The 16047-nt window shown below is 41.1% G+C and overlaps 1 protein-coding gene across 1 annotated transcript in view; it reads left to right on the top strand.

The window, feature by feature from the left end:
* CFAP58 (cilia and flagella associated protein 58) overlaps nt 1-16047 on the top strand; it is a 91235-nt gene that overhangs the window by 49456 nt on the left and 25732 nt on the right. Inside the window, exon 15 of the mRNA XM_012770738.2 lies at nt 419-523. Coding sequence (XP_012626192.1) covers nt 419-523 — 105 coding nt within the window. The remainder of the gene's footprint in view (nt 1-418; nt 524-16047) is intronic.

The following is a 16047-nucleotide window of genomic DNA, read 5'->3' as shown; positions in this document are numbered from 1 at the left end:
TCTGTGAAAGGGGAAGAGTGATACTGTCTCAAAGGGCTGTCTTGCAGCTAAAACATAATATTGTATGAAAAGCACTTAGCATAGTGTTAGATGGTGGCAAAGAATCAGATATCATGCATAGTAGCTACTATTATTGTTATTTCCACTGTGGAATAGACATATTTACTTTCTATATATATAGGTTAACTAGAGCTATAGATAAGACATCCAGAAAACTGCAATCTACTTTTTGGGGGGGCAGGTATTTATGACTATCCCATCTGTTACACTTTTTTTTTTTGGTTCTAATATTCTCTGTATTGGGTCTGCAGGTTTGCAATAGGCTTAATGTTATAAAACAATAATTATCTTACATAGGGACCAAGGTGCTTTGAAATTGATGCCATCTCAGCTACTTCTTGTTGTTCCCTTTGGACAGGCCAGCGACCCTAGTACCTTTGAGCTGATTCAGAAAATTCACACCCTGCAGAAGCGTCTCATCAGCAAGACTGAAGAGGTGGTTGAAAAAGAGCTGCTCCTTCAGGTAGCATTTTCTTTTTCTGTACTCACTGAACAAACGTATTTTCTCAGCACCACCGTCTCCAGGGCTCTGCTCTTAGGGTTAGTCAGTTATTTGGCAGCCTTGCATGCCCCATATTTAACTGTAGATGGCAACAGTGACTCACACATAGAGAACAAACACAACCTGATTAATTGGTCTTTTTTATGCTGCGATCACTGATATTTTGAGAATTCTGGAAAATTAAGTTCAAGGCTAGACATACTGCAGTGGGTAATGTGAGCATTTCCCCCCACTTCTCTATGGTTTTATTTGTCAGGTTCTTTTAAGTACTTTTCTTCTTATCTTCATATAATGCAAAATGCTGTGATTTGGAATTTGAAAATAAGCTTTTGCATAGAGCACAAATGATCTGTCCACATGAAGATTTGTGTGAGTGAAATGGAAGGAAAGATTTCTTTTTGAGGATGTTATGCAGTAAGCTGTTCTGGAGCAATTAGCCTTTATCTTTGCAAGTACCAGTTGTCATTACCATTATCACCATCCTCCTCCTCATCATCATCATCACCATCACCATCATCCTCACTTACTGCATGCCAGATGCTGTGCTGGGGGCTTTACCTACCTCATTTCATTTCCCCTTCACAGTTCAGGGCATGAGTATTGTCATTCCCAATTGGCGGGTCGGGACGTTGGGGCCCAGGAGTTTAGTGTGTACATGAATGTCAGCTCTGGTGTTGGATGGTCTGGGTCAGAATCCTGCCTCTGCCACTAGCTGTGTGAGTTTAACTCCTCTGCACCTCAGGTTGTCAGTCTGCATTACAGGACAGTAACAGAACCTGTGAAAATGGATGTTGTAAGGATTTAAAGAGTTTAGCATTATGCCTGGTAATATAGTGTCTAATAAATATTAGCAATTATTGGTGTTATTTCTGATTCCAAAGCCCATATTTTTAACCACTGGATTACTATTAGTAGAAGTATGAGCAAGGGGTATTTGCCCCTTTTGATTTACATTCTACCTTAAAAAAGATATTTTCCCTAAAGTTGGGTATACAGTAAATAGCTTTCCAGAGCATCGCTGCACTGAATGGCCGACAGGGATTTTCCTCTTTTCTGGGATAGGCACATGGGTTCAGAGGGTACACTTTGGTGTCAGAAAGATCTGGTCTTGAATCACTTCCAGCAGTTGATAGTTCTATGACTTGGAGAGGATTACATAAATTTTGCAAACCTCAGTTTTCCTATCTGTAAAATGGGGATAATAATACCCATTTTCATTATGGCAGGAAGATACTCCTGTCAGAGTATACAACTTGGAAGTCTTGTTTGTAAGGATAACCAGTTAGTGTATGGGCCCTGGGCTTTGGCAGTCCAGAGTTTGAGCTGTGGCTCCACTGATGCTGGCCACTAGTCATGTCTCAAAGCCATGCAGCTGGTAAGTGGTAGGGTTGGGACTCAGCCCAGGCAGTCAGCCTCAGAGCCCGCTTTCTACCACTTAACTACCCGGTCTTCTGTTGTTATCATTATTTTGATAGTTTTAGAAAGAACCAAATTTTGTGTTTGCCAAACCTTTCTATTGCAAGTTTGTTTTATATTTCATCAACTGCTCTAACTTTATTACTTCCTTCCTCTGTGTACTTTGGGTTTCCTCTGTTTCTTCCACTTTCTTAAGATTGATGCTCAGCTCGTTAATATTCAGTCTTCTTTTCTAATATAAGCATTTAAGGTTATAAAATGTCCTTTAGATAATTTCTTTAGTTCCTTCCCACAGGTTTTGATATGTGATATTTTCACTTAATTCCACATACCTTCTATTTTCAGAATATTTCTCCTTTGAGAGTAAGTCTTAAAAAATATCCAATATTTCTCCTAATAAGAGATAGGAGATATTTAATGATAATTAACAGTACATTTTTAAATTTTCAAATATATATACATATATATATTGACTAAAATGTCATATTTAAGGTATTTTATTCCCATTCTTTTTTTCTCTTTTTTAAAAATTTTGATACATTTAGGGGTACAAGTTGAATTCAGTTACATGTATATATTGTATAGTGGTGGAGTCTGGCTTTCTGGTGTACCCATCACATGAGTAGTGTACATTGTACTCATAGGTCATTTCTATCCCTAACCTCCTCTCACCCTCCTCCCTTGTGAGTCTTCAATATTCATTATACAACTCTGTATATCCTTGTGTAGTCATTGTTTAGCTCTCATTTATAAGTGAGAACATGCAGCATTTATTTTTCTGTTCCTGAGTTACTTCACTTAGGATAATGGTCTCCAGTTCTGTCCAAGTTGCTGCAAAAGACATTATTTCATTCTTTCTTATCATTGGGTAGTACTCCATGGTATACATATACCACATTTTCTTTATCTACTCATCAGTTAATTGGCACTTAGGTTGATTCCATATCTTTGCAATTGTTAATTGTACTGCAATAAACACATGAGTGCAGGTATCTTTTTAATATAATGATTTCTTTTTCTTTGGGTAGATACCCAGTAGTGGGATTGCAGGATCGAATGGTAGATTTACTTTAGTTCTTTGAGAAATCTCCACAATGATCTCCATAGATGTTGTACTAATCTACAGTTCCACCTACAGTGCATTAGTGTTTTCTTTTTACCACATCTGTGCCATCTAGTTTTTGACTTTTAATAATGGCCATTCTAATTGGAGTAAGATGGTATCTCAATGTGCTTTTAATTTGCATTTCCCTGATGATTAGTGATGTGTTGAGCACTTTTTATATGTTTGTTGGCCTTTTATATATCTTCTTTTGAAAAATGCCTGTTTATATCATTTGCCCACTTTTAAATGGGATTTTTGTTTTTTTCTTGGTGAGTTGTTTGAGTTCTATGTAGATTCTGGGTATCAGTCTTTTGTTGGATATGTAGTTGGTGAGTAATTTTTTCCCATTCTGTAGGTTGTCTCTTTGCTCTTTTTTAAATTTCAGCATATTATGGGGGTACAAATTTTAAGGTTGCGTATAATGCCCTTGCTCCCCTCCCCCTACAAGTCTGAGCTTCAAGTGTGAACATCCCCCAGATGATGCACATTTCACTCATTATGTATGTATATACCCATACCCTTCTCCCCCCTCCCACCTGCCCAATAACCAATAAATGTAATTCCTATGTGTCCACTTAGGTGCTGATCAGTTGATACCAATTTGCTGGTGAGTATATGTGGTGCTTATTTTTCCATTCTTGGGATACTTCACTTAGTAATATGGGTTCCAGCTCTATCCAGGAAAATACAAGATGTGCTATATCACCATTGTTTCTTAAAGCTGAATAGTACTCCATGGTATACATATACCACATTTTATTAATCCACTCATGTATTGATGGGCACTTGGGTTGTTTGATTATTTCTTTTACTGTGCAGAGCTTTTTAGTTTAATTAAATTCCATTTGTCTATTTTTGTTTTTATTGCATTTGCTTTTGGGGTCTTAGTAATAAATTCTTTGCCTCTGCCAGTGTCCAGACGAGTTTTTCTTAGGTTTTCTTCTAGGAGTTCAGGTCTTACATTTAAGTCTTTAATACATCTTCAGTTAATTTTTGTATATGGTGAGAGATAGGGATTTAGTTTCATTCATCTGCATATGGTTACCCAATTTTCCTAGCACCATTTATTGAATAGTGCAGTCCTCAGCGTATGTTTCTGTCTACTTAATCAGTTGGTTGTATGTATATGATTTGTTCCTGGGTTATCTATGTGTCTACCTTTATTCCAGCACCATACTGTTTTGGTTACTATAGCCTTGTAGTATAATTTAAAGTCAGGTAATGTGATGCCTCCAGATTTGTTCTTTTGGCTTAGGATTTCTTTGGCTATTCGGGCTTTTATTTATTTGTTATGAATCTTAGAATTGTTTTTTCTAATTCTGTGAAAAATGATATGTTGATATTTTGATAGAAATTGCACTGAATCTGAATCTGTAGATTGCTTTGGGCAGTATGGTCATCTTTTCAATATTGATTCTTCTCATCCATTAGCATGGGATGTTTTTCTATTTGTTTCTGTCTTCAATGATTTCTTTCATCAGTGATTTGTAGAGACCTTTCACATTCTTGGTTAAATGTATTATTCTTAGGTATTTTATTTTTTTGCAGGTATTTTCAATGAGATTGAGTTGTTAATTTGGTTCTCAGCCTGGTTGTTGGTGGTGTATAAAAATGTTATTGATTTGTGCATATTGGTTTTATAATCTGAGACTTTGCTAAATTCATTTATCAAATCTGGGAGTCTTTTGTAGAAGTTCTTAGGGTTTTCCTGGGTATAAGATCATATCATCAGCAAACAGAGATAATTTGACTTCGTCTTTTCCAATTCGGATGACCTCTATTTCTTTCTTCTGACTGACTTTACTGACTAGGACTTCCATCCAGTACTGTGTTGAAAATAGACATGGTGAAAATAGACAGCCTTCTCTTCTTCTAGTTCTTAGGGGGAATGCTTTCAACTTTTCCTGACTCAGTATGAGGTTGGCTATGGGTTTGTTAAATGTGGTGCTTATTATTTTGAGGTATTTTGCTTTTATGCTGAGTTTTTTGGAAGGTTTCTATGATGAACAGACACCAGTTACCACTTCTCCATTACTACCTATGTTCCCTTTTTCCTATTTTTTTCCTTTTCTCAACAGTTATCACCAATCAATATAATAATTTCTCTCTCTCTCAATGTCTCTCTGTCTCTCCCCCCATTTCCCCTCTCTCCCTTTAATCCCTCCTTGGATTCCTCTAAATATATTCTCTTAATTCTCTCTCTGTCTCTGTATCTTTCATGGATTCCCTTAAAAATTTACCATGCTAAGCCGGGCGCGGTGGCTCACGCCTGTAATCCTAGCACTCTGGGAGGCTGAGGCGGGCGGATTGCTCGAGGTCAGGAGTTCGAAACCAGCCTGAGCAAGAGCGAGACCCCGTCTCTACTATAAATAGAAAGAAATTAATTGGCCAACTAATATATATATAAAATTAGCCGGGCATGGTGGCACATGCCTGTAGTCCCAGCTACTCAGGAGGCCGAGGCAGCAGGATTGCTTGAGCCCAGGAGTTTGAGGTTGCTGTGAGCTAGGCTGACGCCACGGCACTCACTCTAGCCTGGGCAACAAGTGAGACTCTGTCTCAAAAAAAAAAAAAAAAAAAAATTTACCATGCATAGTTGACATAAAATCTAAACAAGGTTAAAGTTGATCAATTTCTTTCTCCTTCTTATAAACAACACAGGGACTCAGAGTGTTTTAACTGCAATTACCCTACTGTTCCTGTCATTAGTCATCATCATCATTTTTAATTTAGAGAGTTAAGTGGTGAGATGAAGAAATCTGCTGTAAGTCTCATTATGTTTGTTCCTTTTTAGGTGACCTGCCTTTCTTCTGTTTGATTGTTAGATCAAAATGCCTTTGGTATTTTAGGGTTTCAGCACAATGAATTTTGCTATGAATTTAGTTTTATTTACTATGCTCAGAACACTATTTCCTGAATCTGAAGATTCCTGTGTCTTCAGATAGTCTCTCCTTTATTCTCTTTGTTCACTCCTCCTGAAACTGTTATTAGCTGTATGTTGGGTTTTATTACTCCCTCTTCCTCATTAGCTGACCATGTTGATATTTTTCTTCTCTTTAACTCTTCATGTTATATTTTCTTAACTTTACCTTTTTGGTCATCAATTCTTTTTAAAAATGTACTCATCTGCCAATAATCAAGCCATTGAGATTTTATTTTGAATGATTCTATTTTTACTTTCTATAGATTCTTTTTCACATATACCTCATCTTTGTTGATAGTTTCTGGACTTTTCACATGATTTCATTCTTTCCTTTATGTCATCAGTTAATTAAAAAATGTATTTTATGTTCTTTATCTCAATGTTCTATTATTTGAGGTTCTTGGTTTTTTTCCCCTGTTGTTTCGCAAAGGTAGTTCCTGTGTCTGTCTTATTGATTATCACATACCTAGCTTCTTACTCACAAATATTTGTTTAGTGACTGATTAAATGTTGGAAGAATGGTGATCCTTAAGAAATTGGTATATCTCATAGTGGTTTAAGTTCTTTCTTTGAGCTCTGAGAGGTTATAGGAATTACTCATCCTGTGGTCTTTTCATTTTTGTTATTGACTTATAACTTTGCAGGAATCTGGAATTTACTGTGTATTTATGGATCTATAAACATGATGCAACCTGTCTGTGTCCTTTTTGTGTGCCAAGGCAGGGTGATTCAGGTGGGTGTGCTCAAAGTTCTTCCCTTGCTCATAATTAAAATGAAAATGGTTCTTAGCCTAACTTTATAGCTTCAGTGGTAAGATGAAGAAGTCTATATTTTCACCAGAATTGGAATCTAAGGCATGGATCAGAAAAACTTCTTTTCTTTTGCCCACCAGGCTACTGTTCCCTTCGGGGAAGCAAGGGCAGTGGGAGCATACCTGCGGTGTGCCTCCTGGTGGCCTCTCCTCTCTATTGTTCCATTTGTTCCTTGTCTTCTCTGAGTCCTTCAGGATTAATGACTTCTTATTTTTCAAAAAGGCCTCTGCAAGACCAGACAGGCATATGTGCCTTCAGTAACTGCTATCCATTACCCGAGTATCATTACATCATCATCATCATCATCACCATCATCATCAAGATGGCATTCCAAATAATGGGCACAAGGCATGATAGCATTAGAGCAGGAAGCTCTAATGTCTTGCTAGAGGCACTTACCAACACAAGGAACACTCAGAGCGGCTTAAACTTGTTTTTTCCAGGTCGTTAACACATTGCCTGCCACACTAGAAAAAAACATTTTTCCTGGGCATGTCCACTCAATGGTCACTGAGCACTGCTGTGTGCCAGGGCACCTGAGATCCCAGGGTGAATGACATGGTGTTTTATTATGAAAATAGAATGCCAACTTTGAAAACAATATGATCCTTTCTAATTTAATGAAAAATTTGTTATTTTTTATTGTTTTCTGTGTGTGAGTTATATGCAACTCACACAGCACTAGAATTAATTTTTACACTGCATGCCATGTGAATTGTATGTGACTTATGACATGCTTATTGAATTTGCTTAGGGGAATTGAGTCTTCATATGCTTCACGAGGTCCCAGGCTAAAAACTAGCATGAGTTCAATGCAACTCACATGGCAGTTAATGTGTTAAATTTGGTGGAACAGGCTCAGATACATTTACTCTCATGGCCAGGCAAGGGACAAAGAAGAGTGAAGTGGACTTTGCATATCATGATCAGAAATGGCAACTGGTAGGGGTCTCAGAGTCAGAGGTAAAAGGGAGTGGTGGGGACTGCAGTACACAGGAGTGGGTTACTATGGAGCCCCGTCTATAGGAAGCAGCTGATCCCACCCCAGCTAAGTGTGGGCTCATGTTGTCAAATCTTTAATTTTTCAAGAATAGCTGGAAATGTGGATTTTATGCTCAATATACTGAGTTTTAAATATTGGCAACCTTAAGACACTGTATAGGCCTCCCTGAAGCAAGTCTGCCAACCCCTCTTGGCCCACGGGTAGGTGGTTTGCAATCTTTAGCATCAAGGCCTGCGGGAGAAGGAGATATAAAGAAACACCAGCTACACAATCAGCTTTACTTGTTTTGTAATCTAGTTCTTTGTTGTGATTCCTTGATGGAATCACAGAGCCACAGAATCAAAAGGGAGGAGGAGATTGGCTTGCGGAGAAAGAGCAGACTGCAGGGGATGTCTATCCCTTGATAATGACTCCTACTTTTACTTTATAAACTTTTCTAAAACAGAAAAGGACTTCCCTGAATTGTTGAAAAGACCAAGGGCTGTCTCTGGACCTTCTGATGTTCTATTGCATATATTACCCTATTACCCTTTTTTTTTTTTACTAATCCGACTTTTGAAAAGACAGTGGCCATTTTCCTAACCAAGCTCCCATTAGACCTCCCCCATCCCACCCACCTATTGCCATTTCAGTTCATAGCCAGTAACTAGATGACAAGACACTGTGTTGCCAGCGTCCACTCAATGGTCACTGAGCACTGCTGCGTGCCAGGGCACCTGAGATCCCGGGGTGAATGAGACAGATGTGGTCCCAGCCTCGAAGGCCCTCTTAGCTCAGTGTGATTCTGTATAGGCTACTGTGAGCCTCTGAGCAAGGCTTTGCAGTGGGCAGATGTCTCAGTTTGGGTCACCCTAAATCAGAGACTGAGACAAGGGTTTGGGGTCCAGTTGTTTGGGAGGTGGTCCCAGGAGAGAGACAAGAAAGGAGGAAAAGCTATGGGGGTGCGGGTGGAGGGAGCTAGTCTCTGTGGAACCACACAGAAACAAGGGCAGAATTGTCCCATCAAAGGAAGGAGGCTGGGACGTTTGTTAAGTGACTCCCATTCCCCATTGGTTGGCAGTTGCCTTGGGTGCGTTGAGCTGCCTCCAAATGCAGACCAGAGGGACTTTGCTTGTTTCCACCCCCATCCCACAGGAAGCCCTGGCCTGAGGCAGAAAAGCTGACTCTGCATGCACAGAAGCTGCCTGAGTGTTCCAGGATCCAGGATCCGAGGGCCACCCCATATGCCAGGCACGTCAGCTCAAAATCATGACGTTTGAGATGGGCCGAGAGGATGAGGCTCAGGTCTCCAAAAGTGTCTGCTACCCGAGCTCAGGTCTCCTGGCAGGTCCTAAAGGCCACCAGCTGGTGGACCACCTTCCTCACTTAGCTACTCACCTAAGACATAAATTGCCAATCTGACTTAATTTTTTATTTCTTTTTTAAGGCTTTTTTCTTTGCCAGTCCAACTTTAGAAAAGTCAGTGGCCATTTCCCCATCAAGTTCCCATGAGGTCTCCCCCATCTCGCCCACCTGCTGCTATTTCAGTTCATAGCTGGCAACCAGATGACACGATCATACTGTAGTTTGTTTAAACGACAGCTTAAATTGAATGCTTACCGTGTGGCAGGCACAGCCCTCCCTACACACAGACATCGGGGCATGGTGGTGAGCGCACCATGACTGTTAGCTCGCAGGATGGTAGGGATGAAACGACATATCATCCACCTGTCAGGTGGCACAATTTGGGGGAAAGGAAAGAAACTTGACCTCCTAGAACGTTAGAACTGGATGATCCTACCCAGAACATTTTATTATACAGATGAGAATACTGAGGCATTTTCCCCTAACATGTAGGAGTAGTAATGTATTACTAGAAAGAAGGGTTCATTACATTGGGGGGTTTGATGGGTGGGAGCACACTACCTAATGAACAGTGATGCACTGAAATGACCCAGGTGAGAAAACCACCTTGGCAGAGTTCCGGTTTGTGTTGCTCTAGGAAATCGTCACATGCCTCCTTTCACATGCACCCAGAGGCCGTGGTAATGGGCATATCCCTCCGATAAATAAATCATGACCTGAGCTGGAAATCGCTGCTTCTCTACCGGCATCTGGGTCCTGCCCTTTCAAGGTGAACTTTTCTCTCTAATTTAATTTTATGACTGACTGGATGGAAGTCTGGTTTACTTAACTGTAAAATGGCTTGAATGATAGGAGGGTTTGAATGGATCTGTACAAGTTATTAGCTGTGCAGAGGGGAAGAAATCTCTTATAGCCCATTTTTAGATAATTCTTTTGTAAGCCTCTTCACTTTTCTTGATCTTATGATTATCTTACATTTATTGATGGCTTACAATATGTTAGACATTTCTCTGAATGCATTATATAGGTATTATCTCATTTAATTGTCACCACAACCCTTGAAGAGCTGTTACCAGACAAGGAAAGACACGGCCCAGAAAGACTTTCTCCTGAGGCCACACATGACTGGTCACTGTTGAGTCAAACTTCACCAGTCTGCTTCCAAAGGCTCCTTAGGACTGTGCAGGAACACCATGGTCACTGGATTCAGACTGCCTTGGTCATTCATGGAGAAAACTCACGTTTCTCACCATACGTAGAGCCTTGCTACTCCAACTTTGGCCAGAAACATTGGCATCACTGAAGAGCTCTTTAGAAATGCAGCATCTTGCCACGGCCCCAGTCTTCAAGAGCCAGAATCTGCATTTTAACAAGATCCCCAGGGATTCGGCTTACTGGTTCAGTCTGAGAAGCACTGGTGCCTTAGAAGTTGGTTATCCTTTTCTTTGCGTGGACCTTCGTGCACTACAGCCCAGGGCAGAGCCCCATGTCTCCTGGCCACCAGGCGTGTGGCCTTGCCTTGTTGCTTGACCTTCCTCTGCCTTACTTTCCTTTTCTGAAACTTGGAGCTCATCATCTTATCAGCATCCTTTGGTTGCTGTGAAGATTAAGGGAAAGAACTACATAAAGCACTTAGCAGAACGCTTGAGAGTTGGCCAGTGCTCCCAAAATACCATTATTTACAGTTTGGAGCATGATAACCTCCCACCCTGGTCTCCAGGGACTGAGAGTATCTAGGAGGAAACTGACCAATGAGTGTGTCCAGGACTTGGGGCATGTTTTAGGACCCCACCAACTCTCAAAGGTTACTGATATTAGTATGAAAAGTCTAGAGCATTTCTTGTTGATAGAGACATGATGATCATTTGTCTCGTTTGAAGGTCTGGATGTGTTTGGCAGAAGCTGCAGAGAGTTTTGAAGAGTGGGGGAGCACAGCAGCCACAGCCCACATTTGTTGAAGGCCAATATGCTTCCCTGCCCTGTGCTAAGCATTTTTTTTTTTTTCCGGCTGTATCCACTGGAGACACAGATGAGATTGACGCAGTTGTTGTTTCCATTTTACAGAGGAGGGAATTAAATTTGTGCAAGAGTTCACAGAGGAGGGAAAACTAAACTTGCCCATGAGGTTATAGCTAAGAAAAACTAGAGCTGTGATTATAATCCAGAGTTTGGGTAGTTAAACTTCATTGGGTCTGCTCTTCTGGGCCATCGCAGATTCAAGTAAGAGAGAGTAGATCTTTTGGTCCAGACAATTCCCTAGCCCAGTGGACTAGAGAAGGCTTACCTGGGGTGATATTCAGTACAAAAATATACTGATTTAGGGATGCAACTCTTGAACAAATCAGATTTGTGAATCCAAGCTCACTCATATGGCTGTGTGACCTAGAGCAACTTAACTTCTCTAAGCCTCAGTTCTTGATTTGTAAAATATAGATAGTAGTAGTACCTTCCATATGAGGTTTTTGTGTAGCTTAAGCAAGATCACCTTTATCAAGCACCTAGCTCAATGTTTGCACTCAGTAAAGGTTAGCTGATATTACCATAGTATTGTACTTATACTTAAATTTTAGAAGGGCCTCCAAAATACCTAAGTAGCTTATAAATGGCTTAGTATAACTGAGCATTTCATATGTGAACTCACTTTCAGGAATAATTGCATGGACCCATCCGTTCTCAGAGCAGTCACTCACTTTTCTTCTATGGTGTCCAGCCATTAATTACTGTGCCCACAAGACAGGTTTCTGTGATGACGGCTGTATCTGTTAGCATTCCCTGTATAACAGACCACTCCACAACGTAGTGGCTTAAAACAATAATCATTTATTAGGTTGTGATTCTGTTGGTTGGCAATTTGGGCTGGGTTCAGGTGGTCTGTTCTTCTGTTTGGCTTGCCTGGGCTCATTCATGCTTCTGCAGCCAGCTGGGACATTGGCCAGGAGCTGGTTGATCCAGATGGTATATCACTCACGTGTACAGTGGTTGTTGCTGGCAATTTGGTTGGGGGCTGGCAGAGGTGACTGAATCACATGTCTCCACCAGCCTAGCCCAGGTTTATTCTCATGGTGACAACTTCAGGTTTTCTAAGATTTATTCTCATGGTAACAACCTCAGGTTTTCTAAGATTTATTCTCATGGTGACAACCTCATGTTTTCTAAGAGTAGCAGGAAAGGCCAAGCCCCAATGTGCAAGGACTTTTTGAGTCTTCATGTGTGTCATGTTTGCTAACGTCCCACTGGCCAAAGCAAGTCACATGGCCACGCCCAGAATAAATGCAGGAGATGACTCTCCAGGATCATAGATACAAGACGCCATCTTTGCAACAATATGCTACGGTCGCCTGTCTTTGGGGAGTTTGGGTGGAGACACTTTGCATTTAAGTATTCAAGTGGTACAAGATTTCTTTTTTTAAAATTTTATTTTTAATTGACACATAGTAATTGTACCAAGATTTTTTTTTTCAATCCTTTGTTGGATATGGTACTTCAATATGCCTGGCATCTGGTTGCTATCCTTGGATTTTATTGCTGACACGTTTTTCTTTCCTTTAATCTTTTATTCCCTTTATTTGGGAAATTATAGTTTGCTGCAGGACACAGTTCTTTTTATAGGGGAAACAGCTGTGATGTCATAACCGAGCACATTTCCTTAGGAATATGCGTTTATCCCCATGACTTTGGAAACATGATCCGCCAACCGTTTGTTCATTTCTATTTTGGGGTTTCTGATTTCATATTGAATCAGAGCAAATATGTGAACCAAAAATGTATTAGTTGATCAGTTAATCTATAAAAATGTTAAAATTTACTATTTTCTTTTGAATTCTAGTTATTGAACTATAATAGGGGAGAGAAAGTTAAAAAATAATTATTTTGTTTTTCCTCTATAAGGGTCAGATTGAATGAAGTTGCATGAAAGTAAGTGAGCAATGCAAAGCAATGTGAGTTTCTGGTATCAGAAACTATTCAAGTTTTTTTATAAAAGCAGTGTTTAAGCAGGACTTTTTTTTTTTTTTTTTTTTTTTTTGGTAAAAGCAAATAGCAATAATATGACTAGTAACCGAAAAGGGAAATAAATAGATTACTTAAGAGTCCAAACAAAACATTTTCGATAAAGATTTTCTCAGTGGAACATTTAGATTCTTATTGAATCTGTATACAATTATATCTTACTCCCTAAACAAAACAGATTTTCAGTGATAAATGTTTTTGGACAGCAGCAAGATTCAATTCAGTTCATTTCAAGATAAGGATTTATTTGTGAAATTAGAAGAAAATAGTTGCCAACAAGGACCTGGGGGAGTCCTATCTATCTTTAGCTCCTCTGTTGGTGTTTTACCCAGAAATGTCTCAGAGATGGAGGTGCTTCTCACAAGGATGAGAAAAATTGCAGGTGAAGCAGAAATTAATTTGTATTTATAGTCCAAACACCTACATGAATCCTTAATCTGCTTTTTTTTTATGATTTTAGGGGAATTTATAGAATCATTTAGATTGGAAGAAATCTCCAGTGGGTCATCAAGTTTCCTCTCCTTATAATGGCAGTGCTGATTTTATTATCCCTAAAGCAGCTCTGATAGATGGGTGTCAAGCCTGGCTCATGTTTCATGCATTTAAAAATGTACATTCCCTACTCCGAGTGTATTTAATGTGTAGGAGACAGCCTGGGAGCTGCCTATAAGCCCGGGAGACCTTTTCTGAGTTCCTGACACACAGTCTCCTCTGGAACAGATGCCAAATATGTAGCATATTAAGCATTATACTGATGCCATCAAACCCAGTTAGCTTTCGGCTTCTCGCAATTGGGGACATTTTCCTCCAATGTGTGGAGGGGCCCAGTGTGCTGTTTGTTTGGCGATGATAATAGATCATTCCCTCTTCCATCCTTTTGTCCTGCCTCCTTCCAGAGACCTGCCCTCCCCCCAGTTTAAATGGCCTGCTTGGAAACTAATTGTGAGCCAAAAAGCATTTTTGGGGTATCTATAATGTCTACAGAAGTTTGTGAGACACAAAGGAGTATAAGACATGGCCCTTACCCACGAGAAATTTATGGCCTCTTTGAGAAGATTCCTGGGCTGTATTTGGGAAGAAATGAGACTGATCTCTATGAGCAGTACTCGAAAATCCAGACTGTTACTTTATGGTTCCATTTAGTGAACAATACACAATTATACCCAATCACATTATACTGGGCACTGACAATGGTGAGTGCCTAATTGTGCAGAAGAGCCACTGTCTCAGACAGTGTATAATGAGGTGTTTGTTGTTTAAAACAGCTGTAAGTACCAAAGGGAGAAGGGCAGGGGAGATGAATAAGAACTGACTTCCTCAAGGACAAAGAAGATGTGTTTTGGGCTGGGCCTTGAGGTGTTAAAATGACTCATCCAGTTATTGCCTAGAAATCATGCACTGAGGCAGGATGGCACAGCAGCTGAGAGCTCAGACCTAGTTTTGAGTCTTGGTTTTACCAGTGACTGACTTTGTGACGTTGGGCAAGTACCTCAGCCTCCCAGAGCCCCAGTACTCCAGCTGGAAAGCAGTGAGGGGGACAGTGGCTGGTGTATGGGGTCGCCGTGAGCATCGGATGAGTTGACCTGATTTAAACTGTCTAGGTCAGCTAGACCCGCAGCACAGACACCCACGTGTGGTGGTGGTGAGGTACAGAAAAGGCCCCGTGGAGGCACACGGGTGGGGGTGAGGGAATGTTTTCCTGAAGGAAGTGTATTTGGAAAGCAATGAAAGGGGCATTTTGGGCAGAGGGAAGATGCAGAGTGACAGTTCGGAGGTGGGGTGAGAGCATCTGTGGTGTGGGGATGTGGCTGAGCAGCGGCTCTTTTGTTTTGGGGAGCAACTTCGAATATATTGGGTGGGGACCAATCATATGGTTTTAGAGAACAAACATAGGCTGTCAACTTGCTCCAGCAGACAGCTATGGACTCTGATTGCGACAACGACCACGGCTCCCACAGTAGCAGTTGATGGGTCTTGCAAGCCTGTTACATTATTGTGTGTTATATTATCCTCACAATAATTCTTATTATTTAGGTATTAGGCCAGTTTCACAAATGAGGCAACGGAGGCTCAGAGTGATTTAAGCAACGTGGTTAAGGCCGCTCACGTGCCCAGGGCGGAGCTGGGGGCTTAACCCCATGCGGTGTGCCGTGAGCAGCGGCTCCTGTGTCCTGGCTGGGGTTGGCTGGCCGTCCAGGCCTGTGCTCTGCAGGCTGTTAATCAGTCAGGGGTACGACTCTGTGAATGTGATGAGGAGGAAAGGCTGAGGCCAGCGACTGGGGCTGAGGGGGAGGCAAAGGAGCAGCTGTGACGTGGGCCCACTGAGGACGTTGGCAGGGGCCAGGCACTGGGGATGAGGAGAAAGGAGAAAATCCATGAGGTCTTAAAGAGACCAGCAGCGCAGGGGACTTGGCCATTGAATGCCCGTGAAAGAGACCAATGAAGAGGCAAAGGTGGCTTTCAGTTTGCCTCCTGCGCAGTGGTAACTCCAAGGCTGACCCAGCCCATCTTTTGCCTTGGGACCTGTGAAACCACAGCACACCCTCCTCCCGCTCTGCTGCCCCCACCACCCCCACAGCTGTGCAGGCCGAAACAAACCCGGACGTAGGACTCTTAAACCTTGATGAACAGAGGCCAAAACCAAAATAAAACAAAACAGAAAAAAAAAACCCTGTGTCACATAAAGGCTGCAAACATTTTTTAGTCCAGTAATATTTTTGTCCCATCTCACTCTTCCTGATTGGTGTCTCTGGAGGGGATTGGCAGTTAGTTATGGGGAAGGAAGTCTTTCCCCATCATGTGTTCCAGCTGGTTACTGTTGGTGTGCTGGAAAGCTGTTGATTTTTGCATGTTTACTTGTATCCAACCCATCAT

This window comes from Microcebus murinus, chromosome 14 (genome assembly GCF_040939455.1).
Source record: "Microcebus murinus isolate Inina chromosome 14, M.murinus_Inina_mat1.0, whole genome shotgun sequence".
Taxonomy (NCBI): domain Eukaryota; kingdom Metazoa; phylum Chordata; class Mammalia; order Primates; family Cheirogaleidae; genus Microcebus; species Microcebus murinus.
This window is presented reverse-complemented; position numbering and strand designations above follow the sequence as displayed.